Raw genomic sequence first — 20,086 nt, 5'->3', positions numbered from 1 at the left:
GGAGTCGGTTCTCAGGCTCAGTGGTACAGCTCATCGGAGAACAACGGCGTACCACCCACAAACAAACGGACTAACAGAGCGGCTTAATAAGACCCTCGCAGACATGCTCTGCATGTATGTCGACACAGAACACAAGAACTGGGACGAAATCTTGCCTTATGTGACCTTCGCCTATAATACTGCCCGGCAGGAAACTACCGGAATGACGCCGTTTAGTTTAATACACGGGCGCGAAGTCACTACAACGTTAGACGCTATGCTGCCGCACGAGTGTGACGACACTCACGCTGACGCCGAAGAATTTGGTCAGCGTGCCGAAGAAGCCCGACAGCTAGCCCGCATGCGCATTTGTCACCAGCAACACAAAGATGCGAAACGGTACGACCTACGACATAAATTGGTAACCTACAAACCAGGCGTCAAGGTATGGGTCTGGATCCCAATACGTCGACGCGGACTTTCAGAAAAGCTATTACGACGATACTTTGGCCCATATCGAGTCACCCGACGATTGAACGACATCAACTACGAAGTTATTCCTGACGGCATTTGCAGTTCCAGTCGCCGAAACTGCGCACCCGAAATCGTGCATGTCATCCGGATGAAACCCTACTTGTCCAGCTAACTCTCGTTTGTCCTGTGCGTGCCGGTGCATATGTGCGTTTTTATAAGTAGAGTGCCTTGGCTACGCATCGGGACGATGCCATTTTTGGAGGGAGGCAAATGTCAAATGTCAAATGACAATATTGCTCAAGTTCCAGCGACCATACTAGTGCGATTATCAATTAAAAAACAAGTATTGCGCATATTTGAGGCACCATAACAACAAGTGAATATTTTGTATGTGTCTATACTAAAAAAACATACATAAGTAATTCTAAAGACCGTAGCGTTTATCACGCTGCGCTGACAATGCAACGCGATGCTCAAAAAGCAAGTGTTTCTAATGCTTTTCTAAGACGACACTGTGGTGGTACCTGCCCGTCGCTTTGCGTTCTACACCTTAATGCCTCCAAGACCAGCACGTGCGCCTTCCTTTGTTTTTAAAGATAACTGCCAGATAGCGCTCGTGTCTAACGTGACTCGCGCTCGTTCACCTTCGCTGCACTGATCGAGACTCTCTAACGCAGCGCCTCCAGAACACAACCGATTTTCTCGCGCAGAACATCAAATAAACTTTTTGTTCACTCTCTCCAGATGCAGGACTATCGTCTTTCTACGATATTTACAGTGAAACATGCAGATACGGGGCCATTTTTTTCCTTAATTCCATACAGTTGCGTTAACGAAAAGTTGTATTACAAAAACGTTGGGCCACCTGCGCAAACTGCGCTTGCACAAGTGGTATATGCACTTCTCGCACACAATTTCCGAACCAAGGTAGGGTCCCCGATTATATATATATATATATATATATATATATATATATATATATATATATATATATATATATATATATATATATATATTAATGAGATATAACAGACAGTAATGCCAAGGAATGTACAGGGGAAGTTATTAGAACCAATGGAATGTAAATAAGAAGAAAGAAGAAAGTTGGTAAGAAGAAGACAGTTGGTAATTTTTTCATCCACTTTTCTTTCTTCTTTCTTCTTATTTACATTCCATTGGTTCTAATAACTTCCCCTGTACATTCCTTGGCATTACTGTCTGTTATATCTCATTAATATTGTGTTAAAACACGGAAAAACGAGCCCTTAGGTATACACTTCTTTCCCTTATATATATATATATATATATATATATATATATATATATATATATATATATATATGTATATATGTACGTGTGTGTGTGTGTGTGTGTGTTGCATGCGCAATTTTGTATCTCTCTCATGTTTGTAACTATTCCTGCGAATGGCCTCTAATTAAAAGCTGGCAGTACTTTTGAAATAAATAATTAAATAAACAAATATGGAAACCTAGTTTTATGAGTTTTTACCACCTAACAATTAACCAAGCTGTCCCATCATCAACAAACTCGATTTAACAAAGTTTGTTTTTTGTAATGAACGAGCAGGAAATGAAGTTATTTCTTTCTAATTCTGACATAGACGAAATTTTTCTTCGGGCGTACGCTGTAACGCTATTGCGTTAATCATCTATCCGCCCTAGTTGCAATCCTACTTTTAGTTTGACAAGAAAACACACGCCACATCCGGAGCATTGGACTTAACGGTCAATGGCGCTTTTATGTACCGAATGGTGCTGTGGGCGCTTGCGATTCGTTAACCTTGCAAGTGCTCTCACAGAAGCACTGTGGTTACTTTTGTTATCGAATGATGACCGTGGCAGACGGCAGTGATCGCCTATTTTAAACTATCTTCCCCAACCTGCTTGTACAATCACTGCATTCGGTCTTTGCAAATCGACAGCTTGTCAATGCTTTATGTGGCAGCCTCCCTCGCCTGTATCTCCCGGACATGAGAGGCTCCGTGTACGGCCTGCCTTCGCACAATTTTTACACCTTCAGGCATTCGTTAGCGTCAAGTAAATCGCCTCCTACTTGTGCCAGCCGCACATTTCTCCACAGTATGTGGTCGCTCGAGCGCGCGCGCTTATCTCGAGATGGAGGCGATTTGTAAATACGTCTTGTACTTTCAGCGCAAAGCTTGTGTGGAAGTAACACAGCACTGCAGCGGCCATGTTTGCGAGAGGAGTGACCTGCTAGCTAGAAGGAACAAAGTGGGTTGTTCATATTCGTCTCTGGCAGCGCGCTGCCACAGTAACGCCCCTGCTTGGCAGCGCGCTGCCAAGCAGGGGCGTTACCAGAAATATTTTAGTGGGGTGGGCGGGGAACCCTTTTGATCTGAAGTGGCAGCTGGGCAGTCAGACATCGTTGAGTGACATTTTGTGCATTATATGTCATAGCCAAAAAAAGTTCGGAAAGGAAGTGGGGGGGGGGGGGGGCGTGTTGTACGACACCCTGGCTGCGCCACTCGTTACAGCTGTGACAGTTCACGCTCGCTTTGCATATACCTGGGCGTTTCTTTTTTTGTGTGCGTCTTTGGTCTCTGAACAGCAGGCTGAAAGTGTCGAGCTTCGACACTTGGTGCACACTCGTCTTGCATGCGGGCCCTTTTTGCTTGAGTAGCGCGCTGCAAGCTTCGAGCTGCTGGCCGTTCTAAATGTGACATACCAGTTTGTTGCTATCACATTCACTGCTTCGACCTTGCGGTGAAACTGTTGCTTTTCCTTTTATATGATGATACCCCACCGAGCACAATGCATTTAACCAAATTTTAAAAATATCATTTTTATCTGGTCTTACTGACTACTTCTGTATTTTGTTATAGTTAGTGATATATATATATATCGTTCCATTTGCCTTCAGTGTGTATCACGCCCTCTTTAGGGAACATTTCAGCATAAAATTTAATGAAATCGAACCGTTAGTAAAGAACAATAAGTTATGGAGAGACAGGTCAAACCGAAAGCTGGGCACATTCGTCGACAGCTCTGGCGAGAACGTTTTCTATAACAACTTCTGGAGGTGTACCTAAAATATATCATTTCACCACGCTCCCACGCCCACTAAGATATCTGTTTCGACACTTTTGGCTTGCTGTCCACACTTGTCATCTGTCCACGGCTGTGCGTAGGGTAAATATGTCGACAACATGCCTTGATACTTTATCTGTCTTAATGTAAAAATATCAATAGACCCATTGCATTTATTTTTCGGGATAAGCTGGTCAACAGTGTGGTACAGATGAACAAGAAATTACCACATGACTTTTAAAAAGTGATGGCCGCAGGCACTCTAAATGAATCGAAACAGATGGGACTGCACCCCGCTAGTTGAAGTTAGTCTGTGACATACGATGAAGGATTTTGTTGGCACCATAGGTCAGCAAACTCACTCATGCGTCCGCTGACATTTAGACTCAGTTGGGGTCATGAGTGTAAGGTCGAGTGAGTCTGAGTTAGTCGCGTTGAAAAAAAGTTTGATGAGCTTCAGTTCGAGTGAGCCCTAAGCGCTAGATATCTTCCTTAAGTAAGTGAATTTAAGGGATCTTCGTTTGCTGATTTATGGTTGGCACACCTTCATCACGGCAGTGTTCATGGGCTCTTTCTGAGATTTGGCTTGCCCCTTTAGTCGTTTAGAAATGCAGACCTACGAGCATGTCGTCACCAAACTATCGAATGAATTGACAACAAAACAATGAACGTTCCAAGTAAATACAATGGTTTGGTTTACTCTGCAACACAGTCGTTTTTTTTATGCAGTCTCTGGTTGGCCGGCATTTAAGGACAGCGACGGCCCCCCTTATTCTGTGTGCATGCGTGTGTGTGTTTATTCTCTGCAAATAATAAGGCGTAAGTAGGTGCGACCCATTTATTTAACACTTCCAAAAAGCCCCTCGTTAATGGATAGTGCGTTTTCGTGGGACGTGCCATGGCGGCCACCAGTTGACGCATATCATTACGTTTCTCAAAACTGCTATCCTTTGACGCTACCGGATTTAAGGTCTACCTCGTATCGGACACTGTTGAACAGTATGGTAAGCTTGCTGCCGTTCTTCGTTACTTGGACGTCGAAAGCTCTTAGTTGGTCTATGACATCTTTGACTTCCTTCGGCCCAAGGGAGCGGACATCTTTCACCAGTCGCATTAGATCCTTAGGCACTTGATAAGTGGTTGTGCCATAAATCACCTGTATTCTTATTTCCATACCAAGCTTAATTATCTGCGCCCCCTTCTGGATCGAGCGCATCGCACCGTCATCGTCGTTGATAAGCATGTAACCAGCGGTTTTCAGAGCTTTCAAGAAACTGAAACCGATCTTTGGATTACTCTGCTTGGAGTGCACGAACTCGATCATTTTCCTCACGTCCCTCGGTAGCATGAACTTCTGACCCAGAATCACCACGGCAGTCAGTGGCTCTGGCTTGACCTTGTACTGCTTGCCGTTGAAGGAAATCGCGATGACGATGCCGTTAGAATCTCGCACTGGAACAACTCCGTAGCGGGTGTACAGAAGAGACAGGATCTTGCTGGGCATGCCTTTATTTTCGAGCACAGTGATCAGCTTGGCGAGGTCGCGCGGAATTACGTAAACTTTGTTGTCCAGCTTGAAGCGCAGGTCGATGGAAACTGGGAACGGAACTTGCACTTTGTCGATGGTGATGCCGAGAATGACACCTGTTTTTTCATCCACGTTCACCGGGATGCCCTTTTCCTGTAAAGCTACGAGCAGTGAGCCCACGCTGAAGCCCTTTGGTTCCTGGAATATCTTCTCGAGCTCTGCCGGAATGTCATATTTCCTATTGTCGATGGTGATGGTCACCGCACGTCCTGTGAACACATCGTATTTTTTACCACTGTAGACCGCCTGGGTAGAGCCCGCTCCGGTTTTGATGAATTTCACGCCAAAAGCTTCTAGCGTCATCTGGAGTTCGAAGAACATGGTCGGATTGTGCTTGATAGCAGTGAGAAGCAAGCTGATGTCCCTCGGCAAAGCGAACCTCTTACTACCAATAAAAATGGTCGTGGTTATGGCGTGCGGGAACCGGTACATCACATTGAACACGTTGAAGCCGATAATCCTTCCCGTACCGTCGACGGGGAATGAGGCTCCGAGCTGTGTAAGAAACTTGGCTACTATGCTGAACTGATTCATGTGCTGGGATACGTAAATGGCGAGTTTCTTTGCGTCTCTCGGTAAGTTGAATACTCTGTTGTTGATAGTGTAGGTGTAGCTCACCACAAATGGCCTCGGTAGCATAATCACGTGCGTTCCGTACATGACCTGGTTGATCGGACTAGTGAAGCTGGGAAACGTTATTCCGAGTGTCAGAAGCACGCGGTAAATGGCGGCGAAGTAGTTGGGTTGACTGAGCATGTATCCGAGCATTATGAGCACCTTGCTGTCGACGCCGCTTCCAGCTGGGATTGTATTCCCTGGGTCAATTGGGTTGGGCATTGTTATAGACGGAACCGAGCTCACCGTGGGAGGCTTTTTCGTTTGAGTTTGTGGGACCCTCTTGGTAGTGGTTGTCGTTTTTACCGTCGTTTTCTTGGCGGCAGGCTTCGGTGTACTCCTTTTCATGAACTTTCTAGTAGTTGTGGTGAGTTTTTTTCGTTTGGTAGTTGGTTTCGGGGTCATTTTCTTGGTTACTTTCGTTGTCGTCAACACTTTCTTGGCGGTAGGCTTCGGAATGGCCTTCTTAGTCACTTTCTTTGTCGTCAACACTTTCCTGGCAGTAGGCTTCCGGGTGGTCTTTTTGGTCACTTTCGTTGTCGTCAACACTTTCTTCGTGGTAGGCTTCGGGGTGGTCTTCTTGGTCACTTTCTTTGTCGTCAACACTTTCCTGGCAGTAGGCTTCCGGGTGGTCTTTTTGGTCACTTTTGTTGTCGTCAACACTTTCTTGGAGGTCTTTTTGGTCACTTTCGTTGTCTTCAACGTGTTGGGCTTCGGAGGAATCCTTTTGGTCTGCTTCCTTGTGGTGACCCTTTTTGTTATTGTTCTTGTTTTTGTTGTTGTCCCGACATTTTTGTTAGGTCCCTTCATGTATGTATACTTCTGCTGGTTCTTCGCTTCACCCATAATAATCTGAATCAGAACTTGTCCCAAATCTGGGTACTTTTTCACCACAAGTCTTATCATGGTCTCCAGAGATGGGGGCACACGTATCTTTGTGTTGGCTACCTTTATTACTACGAGATGTTTCCAGGAAGCCCTGCTGATCTCCTCTTTGAAGCGAATCACCTCAACCGCCTTGCTTCCGTGCACAGAAGTAGTGGAGCCGTCTGGCATGAATACAGTCAAGCTGGCAGAACAGTGTGCAGGGCAAGGCAATGCCTTGCGGCACAAGCCAGTCTCAATCACTGCCAGCAGCACTAGCAGTGTGGCGGCCGGATATGCCACGAATGAGCGCATCGTCTTCCGCCGTCCCGGGGTGCCAGGAAGTGTCGTGAAAGACTTGCAGCGCTGGTCGTTCTCGTCCTCTCGCCCTTTCTTTCCTTTCTTCTCGGTCTCGTGCTTGGCCTCAGCGTTTCCTGCACGCGTTCGTCGAATGCGCATCAGTAAATGGACACTAAAGGGAAGCAGCTAATAACACTATCAATACATTAAATAATTATACTTTATTGGCCTTTTCTTTTGGTACAAGTACATAGAACAGGCCTGCCAAAACTTAATAAGGTTCGTAGCACCTGCCAGGAAGGCGATGTCGTACCACGTACGGAAATGTTATGCTCCTCTCAGTGAGGCAGCGACAGAAGGCAGATTTGAAATTATCAACGTCCGAAAATTAGAAAATGCCACACATCATATAGAATGCAATGAAAGCTGTCGGTTGAATCACAAGAAGAAAATACAGAATGGTCAGTGTAATGCTGCTTAGGGCACTCGCTCTCTGGATTTCGTGTCGACTGGTTGTGCCCCCACGATCTCCGACAACAGCGCAGCTCTGGCTGAATGGCTCACCCTACGCCATCTCCAGCCGCCGACAAGAGCCGATCGCTGAGTGGTGCCCCGTCCTCGGACTCCTGCGACCGTGTCCATCTTTCCTAGCTCCTCTTTACTTCCGTCTTTTTATGTCGTACGCTGTCTCTCCACTTCGCTCTCTCCTTCCTCTCTATATCTCTATACCTTTAATCATATTCTTTTAATCCCTCCTTACCCCATCTCTTGTGAGCTACTGTTGAGGTGTCACACTCTGATGCAGACAGTTACGGGGCTCACTTTTCTCTTTTTTTTTTCTCTTTAAGAATCACATAAGTAATGCTGCTTAGACTGACACACATGGCTGAAACAGGATGTACGAGCTCACTGAATGGATCTTCGGACCATTGCGATACGGATACAAGTCGTCTGTACGTGCTGTTTACAAGAGCAAATTGCTAATGAACGCAGAATGAACGCAGTGCTAGAACACTCAACAATAAATGCGCTGCAGGACAAGCAATTCCTACAACCAAGTAATTCACACCGTATAAATGCCCAAATAAAGCTGTCATATCTCCGTCGAATCAGTTATCTACAGCGGTTACCTTCAGATTAGTCTATACGTGTTTGCTGCGTTTAAAGAAGAACGTTCACGTGCACTTTCATGTAAGAAAGCATGGCGGGATATAATTTCTGCTAGTTTTACGGTCACATTCAGAAGACGATTATCAAGTTTCTTCCGAACGCAGCGAGTAATTTGGACAGGTAAACACCACTTGCAAAGAATGTCGCAAGACTTATACGATGGCCCAAACAGTCGGTTCACAAGGTGCCATATTTCGTATTTTCTTTTATTCAACTTTCCTTCTTACACCTTATAGTAATTGTGTTTTATATTCTGCGAAACTGTAACCCACCCTTATGTTTTTATATATTTCCTTGCACTCTCCCTTTAATGGTGTTAATGTGACGTGAACCCGTGAGTGCGCTCAACTTCCGCTGCACACTTCGATTCCTAGGCGTGTCGCACCGCAAAAGCTAATTCGTGCTCTCAATTTTTTTCAAGTTTTTTTCTGCGAGTTTCATTGACCTTCTAACGTTGCCTATTTCGTGCGACCCTGCCCTTGAAGCTTGATTATCCCAGTTATGTACAGCACTTGCACGAATCGGAACAGGGCAATGTGGGGTCAAGAAACACGCATACTTTACTTTCCATCGTTTTCAGTACATCCGTCATGTTGGTCTAGTTGTTATATACAAGTTCCACCGGATTCCAAGAAAATGCGGTGGCGCTTTCTTGGTAGACAAAAGACGCTCTGCCTACCGCAGTTTGCTGCTAGGTTTTCAATGGTGCATGTGGTCAAGCAACGAGAAAAAAAAACGGTATGCCAACAAACTGCGTCGCGGTTGGATGTGAGTCGCGTCTCACTACTTAGTTTTGTTTGTTGGCGCACATCGCAGCCCTCAACGCTTATGGCGGAAGTTACGTGCGCACTTCGCTATAATTTTACCAATAATGTCGACATCGGCCTACCTAAGTTTACAAAAAATGGAATGGGTTATAGGTAGAGATAGTGAAAGGCTAAGTGAAAGGCAGGAAGGTTAACCAGAAAAAAAATTTTTGATTTGCTACCCTGCACTGGGGAAGGGGAAAGAAGATAAGTAAAGAGGGTAAAAGAAAACAGAAATGAATAAAAAGAAAGAAAAAGAAAGCGCGCACACATTCGCTTGGGTGTGTAGCGACTATAGTGCTCTACTGGTGACCCGCTGGTCGCAAGATCGAATTTCGGCCACGGCGGCCGCATTTTAGATTGAGGCGAAAAAGTTCGAGGCCCGCATGCTTGGATTTAGGCACCCGGTAAAGAACCCCGAAGGCAGATATTTCCGGGGCCCTCCTCTACGGTGTCTCTCACATTCATGCGGGGCATTCGGACATTAAACACCACTAATTATTCTTACTATCGTATTCAATAGGAGTAATATTGGCTTTATTTCTACTAGAACGCGTAGACAAAGAGCCAACATTAACTTTAGAGTCCATATTCGTCGCTTAATGACGCGGTTGCCTTGAGCAATCACATCTACCAGTCTCCATGCAAAAAAAAGTTATTTTGCGCTGGAATGCGTGAGTATACTAAATGCTCTACGAACAACTTTCTCGTTGCAATAAACAAGCGCGCATTCCCTAGGCCGGTTTTTCTATCCCAGCATTTATCTCTCTCCCTCTCATAATCTTTGCAACTGGGTTGAGAGAACCCCTGAAATATAGTATATCGCTTTAATCATCGGCGACCCCAAGGGAAAGCTGTCGGTAATACGCATCAGTGTCTCAACAGCTACACTAGCAGCCGTACATGAAAAACTTGAGTAGCAGTCAGTAAGAATGACCTATTTCATAATAGCCCGTTCGTTCTGATTTTACGGAACTATACTAATTCAAATTACCGAAAATATCAAAGATACATTAAACAAGTGCGTATCACATTGCTGCATTTTCATTTTCTCGGTGAGTACGTAAATGCAGCGTTTAAAGTGTGTAAGAGCAGCGGGAAAGCCACTATTTTCGTCATTCTGTGACGTCGTTCACAATGTCAACGCGGCTCAAGACACCCGTGTCTTAAGTGGAAATGTGATTTAGGCCCACGCCTTACTTCGTACTGTCGCCACCAACATCCACCATGCGCACGCGACATATTTTTTTTTCGCCAGAATTATTGTTAACTGATCGTTCGTCCATCAAAATGCAGCGAGGAAGTTTTATACCAGCACGCGGACCACGACTGAAGCTCTTTAATCTTCAACAGCTTCCACAATGTTTGAGCTTTGTGACATGGCGTGCGTTCCGAAGCTTCAGCACCGGGCTACTGAACGCCGCATCCGCTGTGAACGAAACCGTGTTCGGCAAAGACGCGATCCCGTTGTCCACGCAGTTCCGAAGTCGTTCTCGAGAGAGGTGGCACATTGCCAACTCCAAACGCGCACCTTCCCCAACACCGTGTCCTGCATGGCTTCTACCCTCACTGATACGCAGACTCTTGTCCGGGCTGTGGCATGCTCTACAAGGGTATTCCATGTCACGGTGGAGTGCGCTGCTAAATCGTTCTTTCCCGTTCCCGTCATCCTGAGCCCCTTCCGCGTCAAAGAGCTGTGGACGATGCCTTCTGCGACGGGCCTCCCAAGGTCTGCCGAGCCTTGGTTCAGCTGGTCCTGGTGGTCACCGAGATCATGATGGGGAAGCTCGTCTATGGTTCACTCCCACATACTTGGCGTACATATTAAAGAAAACTCTCTCTCTCTCTCTCTCTCTCTTTCTCTCTCTCTAAAGGCACATTCGCCGCCCATGTCCAGAGTCGAAACGAGACTGCTTAGCTCCGCATCGGTCGGTGAATAAATCTGGCTCTCCAATCCGCATTCAATCAGTACTGACGGCACGCGACGGGAACGAAACTAGCTTGCCGCAGCTTCGACCGCAGTCACTGTTGTTGCAGCTTGTGCAAACAGAATACTTCCACTACTACGAAGAGGTCTCAAGCGCTCCACTGCGCGACTTCCGGCGTACAGATCGACAGTTCCACCCACATTAGCTCATGCAGTCGTTATATATGGGATCCTTTTCGTTGACCAACTAGTACATACAACGTTGGAAAAAATGCGAAGAAAGGCATCCCGTTCTATATACAACACTTGTGGTCACACATCTATCAGTGCACTGTTGGCGAGAGATAATCTTCGATCAATAACTTTAAAAAACCCAATCGGTCGTCTCATATCTTTATATTAATTAATCAAGAAGCACCACGAGATCTACGCTAGCAAATTATTAGCTCTCTCCTTTGGCTAAATAGACAGTGCCATAATCTCTCTATCACGCCGTTTCAAAACACGCAAAAACTGTTCCACGTATTCATTTTCCCCGAGGGTAGTCTGAGAATAGAACAAGTTAGCTAATGACGTTGTTCTACAGCCATCACATGAAATGTCGGCCTCGTATCTAAATGAGAAACGATGTCGGTTTTGAAATTGTGCACAATCAACATTCATGCATTCCGCTACTTGCGTATGAAAGAAAAAAGTGTACATTTAAGGGCTTGTTTTCTTTGTTAGACACAATATTTATTTATTTATTTATTTATTTATTTATTTATTTATTTATTTATTTATTTATTTATTTATTTATTTATTTATTTATTTATTACAGATATTTTCAGAGCATGAGGGCATTACAAAAAGGAGTAAGTAACATGAATATACACAAATGTGCAATAATGCATTGACTTTAAATACAAATCAACAAAACAAAACGTATCAATAACATGTAACAGACAATCATGCCAAGACTCAGTACTTGCGTATGTGAGCATGTTTCTGGTATACCTATTATTCTGTATATTTGGAATTGTATGGTGTCACGAATGTTCACCATATGTTAATATTGTATATCGGTTTCTCCCTTTTTTTTAAGGGGGGGGGGGATCACAAAGATGTTGGATAGGTTTCAGCGCAGTTTAGACGAAGATCATCAGAGACAAACAGAAGACAGACAAGCGCCGTGTGTATCCTATGGTCTTCGTCTAAATTCCGCTGAAGCATATCCAATTATGTGCCAATTCGCCCAAATCAAAGTGCTTTTGGATCAGAAAGATGTCTTCTTCTCCCGCATGTTTCTTTGTTCTTGTTTACATTTATGTTTACCTTGCAATACTGTAACTCCCGTCCTGCTGTAATCCCTCGTGTGGGATTGCAATATTTATAAATAAATAAATAAATAAATAAATAAATAAATAAATAAATAAATAAATAAATAAATAAATAAATAAATAAACGGGTCGTTTTTGAAGATTTATGGCAAGGATTTCATTCGTTAACATGTCTCCAAAATTAGTAAAATCTGGACTCGGATTCGGAAATACTGTTTTTGTGTCATGGTTACGCTTCAGCACGTCATGACCACACCTAAGGAAAACGATGTTTTACATCAGTCATGCCTGCGTAGCTCACGACCGTACTTATCATGAAAAATTTAAAAAATACATGGGACCGATGTAGCCATGTACACGCCGTCTGTTTGAGACCCCTGGCCTAAAGGGAGGCGCCAAAACGTTAACGCCGCATTCAGTCGAACCTTTCTCGTCATTTTTTTAATGGGCAGAATTATGGGCACGTATTTTTCCTTACGATAATAGTGACTACTGACCCCCGTTGTTCCGTTAAAGAAATTGTTCACTATTCTACCGCCACTCCGGAAAGCCGGGAAGCAATGGCATGCCTTTGAGACAAGCACGTCATGGCTTCCTTTGAGACAAGCACGTGATAACTTCCTTTCCATTTTTGCATCCAACGCGGAGTCGACCAACGGAGTAGGCAGGTGGAGGGGGCTGCGGTGCATGTCCACCATTATAATATGTATAAAAAAGTGAATAAATCTAATAGGTATACCCTAAAAAGCTCAAAACAAGTTCAAGAATAATATTATTACTAATATTATCTGGGGTTTTACGTCCCGAAACCACGATGTACTGTATGAGGGACGCCGTATTGGAGACTCCAGAAATTTCGACCATCAGTTCTTTAACGTGAATTGACTTCACACAGTACACACGGGCTTCTACCATTTTGCCTCAACCAAAATGTGACCTCCGGGGCAGGGATCAGAACCTGCGACCTTCGGTTCAGCAGCCGAGTGCAGTAGCCACTGTTCAGTCGAAGTGGACCCCATACAAGTTCAAAGGAAACAACTTAGCATTGAGCAGTTCACTGGCAACAGCTCACTTTACACTAGAACGTTCAGACCGCATGTACACGTCTCTTTCGTATAGACAATGTCACGTGACTGCTGATTCCTAATGCTACAGGCTAGGGCATTTTCACTACAAAGCCATCTGATCTGTCGCTCTCACGGTTACTTATTCTTTCGCGTTGCCATATTTCATTATTGGCTGGATATGAACTCATAACGGTCGTTGTCGCACGTAACAGCTGGAGTGTCATGCACAATCTGAGCCCGCGGGTGAAGGGTTCAATTCCTGACATGGTGGAAGGAGACAGACTCGAGGGAACATGGCGCACTTTCAGGATAGTGAACTTGAAATGAAGAACAAGAAGTGGACATGGACCGAGCACGTAGGCAGGATAACCGCTGGCCATCATGGTTAACTGACGGGATTCCGAGAGAAGGTGAACGCGTAAGAGAATAACAGAAAATTAGGTGGGCCGATGAGATTAAAAAGTTTGGAGGTATATCGTGGCAGCAGAAAGCACAGGACCTGGTGGATTGGCTGAAGACAGCAGAGACATTTGCCCTGCAGTGGGTGTAGGTGGGCTTATGATGATGATGATGATGATGATGATGATGATGATTACGCAGTGCGAAAGAAATAAACAAAAACAGTAGCACTAGCACGTCAGTTGCGCACACGCCAAGTTTCGTTCACCCCCATTTTCCTGATAGCGCAAGGGCTTCCGAACTCATTATACCCTTCATTCGCACCTCCCCTACAAATCTTCATTCGGTATTTAGCTATGTTTATTTGTCTTCATTTATTTGCCACTGTTAGTAATGTACTTTCTTATTTTACTTGCGTGTATTTTCTTCTTTTGTCGTTTTTGTTCTCTTTTTATTGTGGTTTTTTATAAGGTTTTCATTATCATTTCGCCTGCCCTTTTTCTGCCTTAGTACTTAGTACCAGTAGCAAGATCGTGATTTGTAGAACCCGCCGCAGCAGCAGCGGCGGCGGCCGTAGTAGTAGTAGTAGTAGTAGTAGTAGTAGTAGTAGTAGTAGTAGTAGTAGTAGTAGTAGTAGTAGTAGTAGTAGTAGTAGTAGTAGTTGTAGTAGTAGGTGTTCTTTGGTTGTTCCGGTGTTGTCAAGGTAGCAACAATCTGTTTACTAAGCAATCATATAAACTGATGAAATGGAAGGGCAGTTACTGCAGACCACACTGTAGCTCAGTTTGCTCCCACCTGAAAAGTAGTCAGTGGCGTGCATTAGGTAAGCAGAGTTGTGGAGAACGCAAATTGGCCTTGTGTGTTATATTGCACAAGCCTCTTGTTATCTTGTACCCATGGCCGGTTTGCATACATCAAGTTACGGGGGGCACGCCAATCAAAAGCTACCGCGGTGATGGCGCAAACGGAAGTGCTGGGCGGAATACAAGAGATGATGGAGTCGAGGAGCTATTTCGGTACGTACAAAGAGCACAGGTAAGAATATGTAATAGTCATTTAAAAAGAGGGATGTAGTACGGTCGTGCGCAAGACTAGCTCTCAACTGCGAGCCAAGTGACAGCTGAACAGCGAGGGGGGGGAGTCCTGGTCTGGTCACCCCGATTCTCGGAGAATCCTTCGCAGTTCAGAAAGAAACAGTGCGTGAAAATTGGTGCGATATATTTATTGAGAGCCCGAGCGCGCGACGTCCGATGACTTGATACGGTATCGATGCTGTTTTGGTCTGGCAGAAGCGAATCCTCGGAGACGTGCTCCTCCCCGACGGCGTGCCTTGCTGGCGCCGGCTCTTCTAGGCTTACAGGATGTACTTGATGCTGTTGAATAAAATCTTGATTTTGGAGCCTTGTTTGGTAACTTTCACGCCCACTCGTCTGAGTTGGTTCAAAAGAGAATTAATGTGAGGGCGTCCAAAGCTTCTGACATCCTTCACCAGCCGCGGCAGATCGAAGGGCACTCTGTACACTGTGCCCACGACGTTAATGGCTATACGCACTCTCAGTCCAAGCTTTATCATCTGCGCGCCCTTCTGGATGGTCTGCAAATTGCCGCTCGAGTCGGGAATGAACATGAACCCAGCACGTTGGAGTGCCTGCAGCATTGGCTCGGTACGGCTCTTATCCGCCTTCACGAAAGCGGACATTTTTTCAGCCTCCCTTGGGAGCTGAAACGTCTTTCCCAAGATGGTCACGGCTGTCTGCTTTTCGACCTTGACTCGATACCTCTCGCCATTGAAGGTTAACATGATGACAATTCCCGCGGAGTTGCGCACCTGAAGGACTCCGAAGCGCGTGTACAGAATGTGCATGACATCGCTGGGCATGCCTTTTCTCTCGAGCTGGGCGATCAGGGCCTTCATGTCGCGCGGTATCAGGTAGACCCTGTTGTTCCACTTGAAACGTAGATCGATGGTGAGCGGTAACGGAATCGCTGTTCCTTTCACGATAATTCCCACCACAACTCCCGTCCGGACGTTCACGTCCAGTTTTATGTTCGCGCGCTGCAGGGCTTCGAAAAGCTGGCCTACGTGGAGAGTTTGGGGGTTTTCGAAAATTGCTTGGAGGTCAGTCGGAATGTTGTAGTGCCGTTTGCCGAGTTTAATGCGCACATCAGGAACGTTTGGAACCGTTTGCTTTAGGCCTGCATATGTAACGTCCATTCCACCTCCAGGGTGTTTCTGTATTTTTACTTTCCACACCAACAACAAAACTTCAAGCTTCAATAAATCTTTGGGTCTCACCGCGAGGAACTTGATAAGCAACTTCAAGTCCTTGGGAAGCTTGAACTTCTTGCCTCCGACCGACAGTTGCGTGTCGAGTGGCCGATCGAACTTGTAAATGACGTTAAACAGTTCATAGCCGCTCACCCTTCCTCCAACTGTAGTAATCTTTGCTCCTATCCCTTTAAGCGTGGGAATCACTAAAGCGAGCTCATTCGGGTTCCGGGACAGGTGTTTATTCAACTTGACAGCGTCTCTAGGAATTTTGAAGTTTTTGCCGCCGATTGGCACGTCATATTCCACCGGTACGGGACGCGGCAGCCGGACCTCCGTACCCTTTATGATCAGACAGTCAATCACACCTTTGAAGCGTTTAAAGGCGATGCCTAATCTTATGAACGCTTCCATGATAATAGGCAAGTAGTTGGGCTGGTTGAGCAGCAGTTCGATAAAGTATCGCATTTGGTTAGTGACGACCTTTATATTAGGATCAAGGTACACTGCGTTATCGACGGAAGGCAGAGGAAACATGGGCCTCTGGAAAGCAACGCCGAATCCCGCTGAGCACAGGGAGCAGGGGTTCAGGCTCAAGCTGGTCTCGCTCGCTGCCCACAGCACTAACAGCGCTGCGACGGGTGTTCGTAGCCGCATCGCCGTCGGTAGTCTCGTGACGAGGCTCTTAGAAGGTAGCTGCCGGACACCGGAACCGCCTGCTGCACGGAACTCGCCCGTCACAGGGTTGCCTACGAGTAGGTGTGTGTGTGTCATTAAACACGCGCATCGGCACAACAACAAGAACATGAACAAGAGCGGTGATCGATCGACTGCTTAGTCGAACTGTTCTCCGCGGCACTCGACATGCTTAGTCCGCCTTGGTGGAACAGTGGCTAGGGTGCTCGGCTGCTGATCCGGGTTCGATCGCGGCAGTGGCGGTCGCATTTCGGTGGGGTGAAATGGTAAAAGCCCATGTACTCTGCACCAGTGCACATCAAACAACACCGGATGAACAAAATTTCAGAGGCCCTCTACCTACGGCTTCTCTCGTAATCGTATCGTGGTTTTGGCACGTAGAGGTTTATTAGCATTGCTATCGACATGCTGAGTTAGCGTAGGTGAGGTGTCGCTCGGCATAGGCAGGTGGACAGCATGTGGGGAAAGAGTTCAGTACCGTTTGGTGACTGTCAAATGATAGTCCTCTTGTACCGTCAAACGAATGCTACATGACTCACAATATGTCGGGTGGATGAATCTGCTTTGTATGAGGTATGCCGAATAAGTACAGCAACAGTGAACTCGATCGACTTCCACATGAGCAAAGGAAAGAGAAAAGGAGGGTGGGCGATAGAGATGGGAAATTGTAGTTTTCATCAAAGGTCATCTGTCGAACTCAGAAAATAGAGCACGCTCTCAAAACCTCACATCGCGTACACGGAGCGTGTGTTCACAGCGCGCAACACGACTCGCGGGCAGTCACTTCACTTTGTGCTGGACTTGAGCTCACTGATATGTATACGCAGTTGTGTCATAAGATGGTAGCGAATCCTCGGAACGCCCAGTGTACTAAAATGTACACGTGCGGCTGAGAAAAATCTCGGAAAGAACGTGCGATTTCACTGAAAAATCAGGCGTACGATTCGCGAAGTCTTTCCTCTGGCAAGCGCTTGCCGTCATCGACCCAAGAGCCACCTCCAATAAATGCTACACTCAACACCTACCCTGTCAAGGCATAGTGTCACCATGTCAAGGTATAGTGTTTATATGTTCCTGCGACACTCTTGTCACGAGCAGAATAGCTGAAATGCTTAGTAAGTTCTAAGATAATTTTAATAAGCAAAAAGGTGCGAAACCGAAACCGAAACCCAACCGGGCGCCCTGTCTGCGCATGACGTACTATTTGGTAAGAGCCGGAGGCCGTATACTGGTCCTGCCGGCGCGTACAAAACTGAAAGCCAGACCAGCGAAGCGACGGCTTAACACCACAGCGGAAGGAAGAAAGCTTTCCCGTGCTATACCCGTGTTAAACGCCACCACCGTCACCTTGTGGCCAGCATAATAAACGCTGTAGCGGCCGAAATATAGCGATGCCATCGGCTGCGTCACTTCGGTTGGCATGCCAAACATGACGTCACACAGACAGCGTTGCCAGTAATTCTGGCAAGCGAGGAATGCTTTTCGAGGCGATCTTTGAAAGTTATTTGCAAACGCTTAACGCATCTCTCAAGCCTGTAATTTTACATAAATGATGTAAATGTGCAAAGAAACGTACCCAGCGAATTTCATTCAAATACACCGACCTCGAAAAATCGCTGGAGTTGACCTTTAAGAAAAGTCGTGGATGAAGTACTTTTATTACCCGCCACGACATTATAGTGGTTGTGGTACTCGCTGGCTGACCCGAAGGTATAGCCCCGGCCGTGGCCGATGAATTTCGATGGAGGCGAAAAAGCTTCAGGGGTGGGTACTTGGATCTAAGTGGCCATTAAGGAACACCAGACAATAAGAATAACCGGAGGTATCTCCTATGGCGTCTCTCATAATCACATCGTGTTTTTGGGACGTAAAATTTTATGACGATGTTTTCATTACAGGACGCCTGTGGGCCCGTTTGCGGCAGATGCTAAACGATAAAGCCTGACCACACGGCGACTCGTGCTTTATTCACGACCACTTAGCTTTTAAATTTATTCATATGTTTCGCTTATCCTTTCATTTTAAATCAAGCGCAGTTTCCGATCAAGACCTTGTGGTCATTGTACGTAGCATTTATTTTATTGTCCTTAATTTTGCTATCTCAGTCGACTTCCAAGTTTTCTCTGATTTTCATTTTCTTGATGTACTCTGTATTTTGTTTTATTTGTGTTTTTCTTGATTTCTGTGTTTTTGTAATCTTTATTTTCATTTCCTACCACATAAGCACCGTGTTTTATGTATCTGTTCTCTTAATGTTATGCTCCTTCGGAAGTTTTTGATTATTTAAAATTGACAATAGGAGAATCTCCTTTCTTAAAGGTAAAAAACGTAAATGAAGAAAAGCATGTAGTTCGTTTCTCAGCTTACACCACATCGATTTCGACGTAAGAAATGCACGTAGTCTTACCTTTATTTTTGTATCAAAGGAAAAACAAGACCACTTTATTGTCGCTAGAATTTCTTTTTTTTTTTTTACCGTGAAGTTAAAAATTTGGTTGTAAACGTGCACCTATAACAAGCACGCAGGACGGCTGTGTGTGCATGCATTACTTTGTACTGCTCAAGACGGCGCAAAAATACTAGTCAGTTATTACTATGTCTTGTTCATTAGCTGATAGCTGCGCAACATGTGAGCTTTTCAGCAACGTTATTATGATGTTGAGATAGCTGGCTTTAGCGCAGCCTACCTACCCATGTCTCCGTGCGTAAACTAAACAGAAAGAAATGTGCATTCATTTCATCTTACTAATAAGACCCTTGACCAACAATGGCTTTGCTTTTTCACCCTAAAGGGAAGCTGCTATTTCAATACGGTGGTACGGAGACTTCTTTTTATTAAATGTAAGCAAAAGCTTACTGAGAGTACGATTGGGGCCACCAATCATAACCGTGCTCAATATATCATTTTACATCAGTACATAGCATTGTATTGTCCACATAAGAATACGTTTGTGGCCGCTCCCTACACCACATGTAGTTAGCAGAAAGGGTGGAAGGGGGAGAACAATGGCTTTGCTTTTTCACCCTAAAGGGAAGCTGCTATTTCAATACGGTGGTACGGAGACTTCTTTTTATTAAATGTAAGCAAAAGCCTACTGAGAGTACGATTGGGGCCACCAATCATAACCGTGCTCAATATATCATTTTACATCAGTACATAGCATTGTATTGTCCACATAAGAATACGTTTGTGGCCGCTCCCTACACCACATGTAGTTAGCAGAAAGGGTGGAAGGGGGAGAACAATGGCTTTGCTTTTTCACCCTAAAGGGAAGCTGCTATTTCAATACGGTGGTACGGAGACTTCTTTTTATTAAATGTAAGCAAAAGCCTACTGAGAGTACGATTGGGGCCACCAATCATAACCGTGCTCAATATATCATTTTACATCAGTACATAGCATTGTATTGTCCACATAAGAATACGCTTGTTGCCGCTCCCTACACCACATGTAGTTAGCAGAAAGGGTGGATGTGCCGTCGCACTTACCGCGGTATGCAATGAATATTGTAGAAAACAATCCAAGTTATCGATATTTATACGCA

At 45.2% G+C, this 20,086-nt stretch overlaps 1 protein-coding gene across 2 annotated transcripts in view; it reads right to left on the bottom strand.

Annotated features, from left to right (window-relative positions):
• LOC119170529 (uncharacterized) overlaps nt 1-20,086 on the bottom strand; it is a 68,388-nt gene that overhangs the window by 11,530 nt on the left and 36,772 nt on the right. The window contains exon 3 of one of the 2 annotated variants that reach the window (XM_075887169.1): nt 4,346-7,022. The exons of the other annotated variant lie outside the window; for it this stretch is intronic. Within the exon in view, the coding sequence (XP_075743284.1) occupies nt 4,465-7,022 (2,558 nt within the window). The 3' untranslated portion in view covers nt 4,346-4,464. Of the gene's footprint in view, nt 1-4,345; nt 7,023-20,086 lie in introns of those variants that run through there. 2 annotated transcript variants of the gene reach the window in all.

This window comes from Rhipicephalus microplus, chromosome 2, assembly GCF_043290135.1.
Source record: "Rhipicephalus microplus isolate Deutch F79 chromosome 2, USDA_Rmic, whole genome shotgun sequence".
In the NCBI taxonomy this organism is placed as follows: Eukaryota; Metazoa; Arthropoda; class Arachnida; order Ixodida; family Ixodidae; genus Rhipicephalus; species Rhipicephalus microplus.
This window is presented reverse-complemented; position numbering and strand designations above follow the sequence as displayed.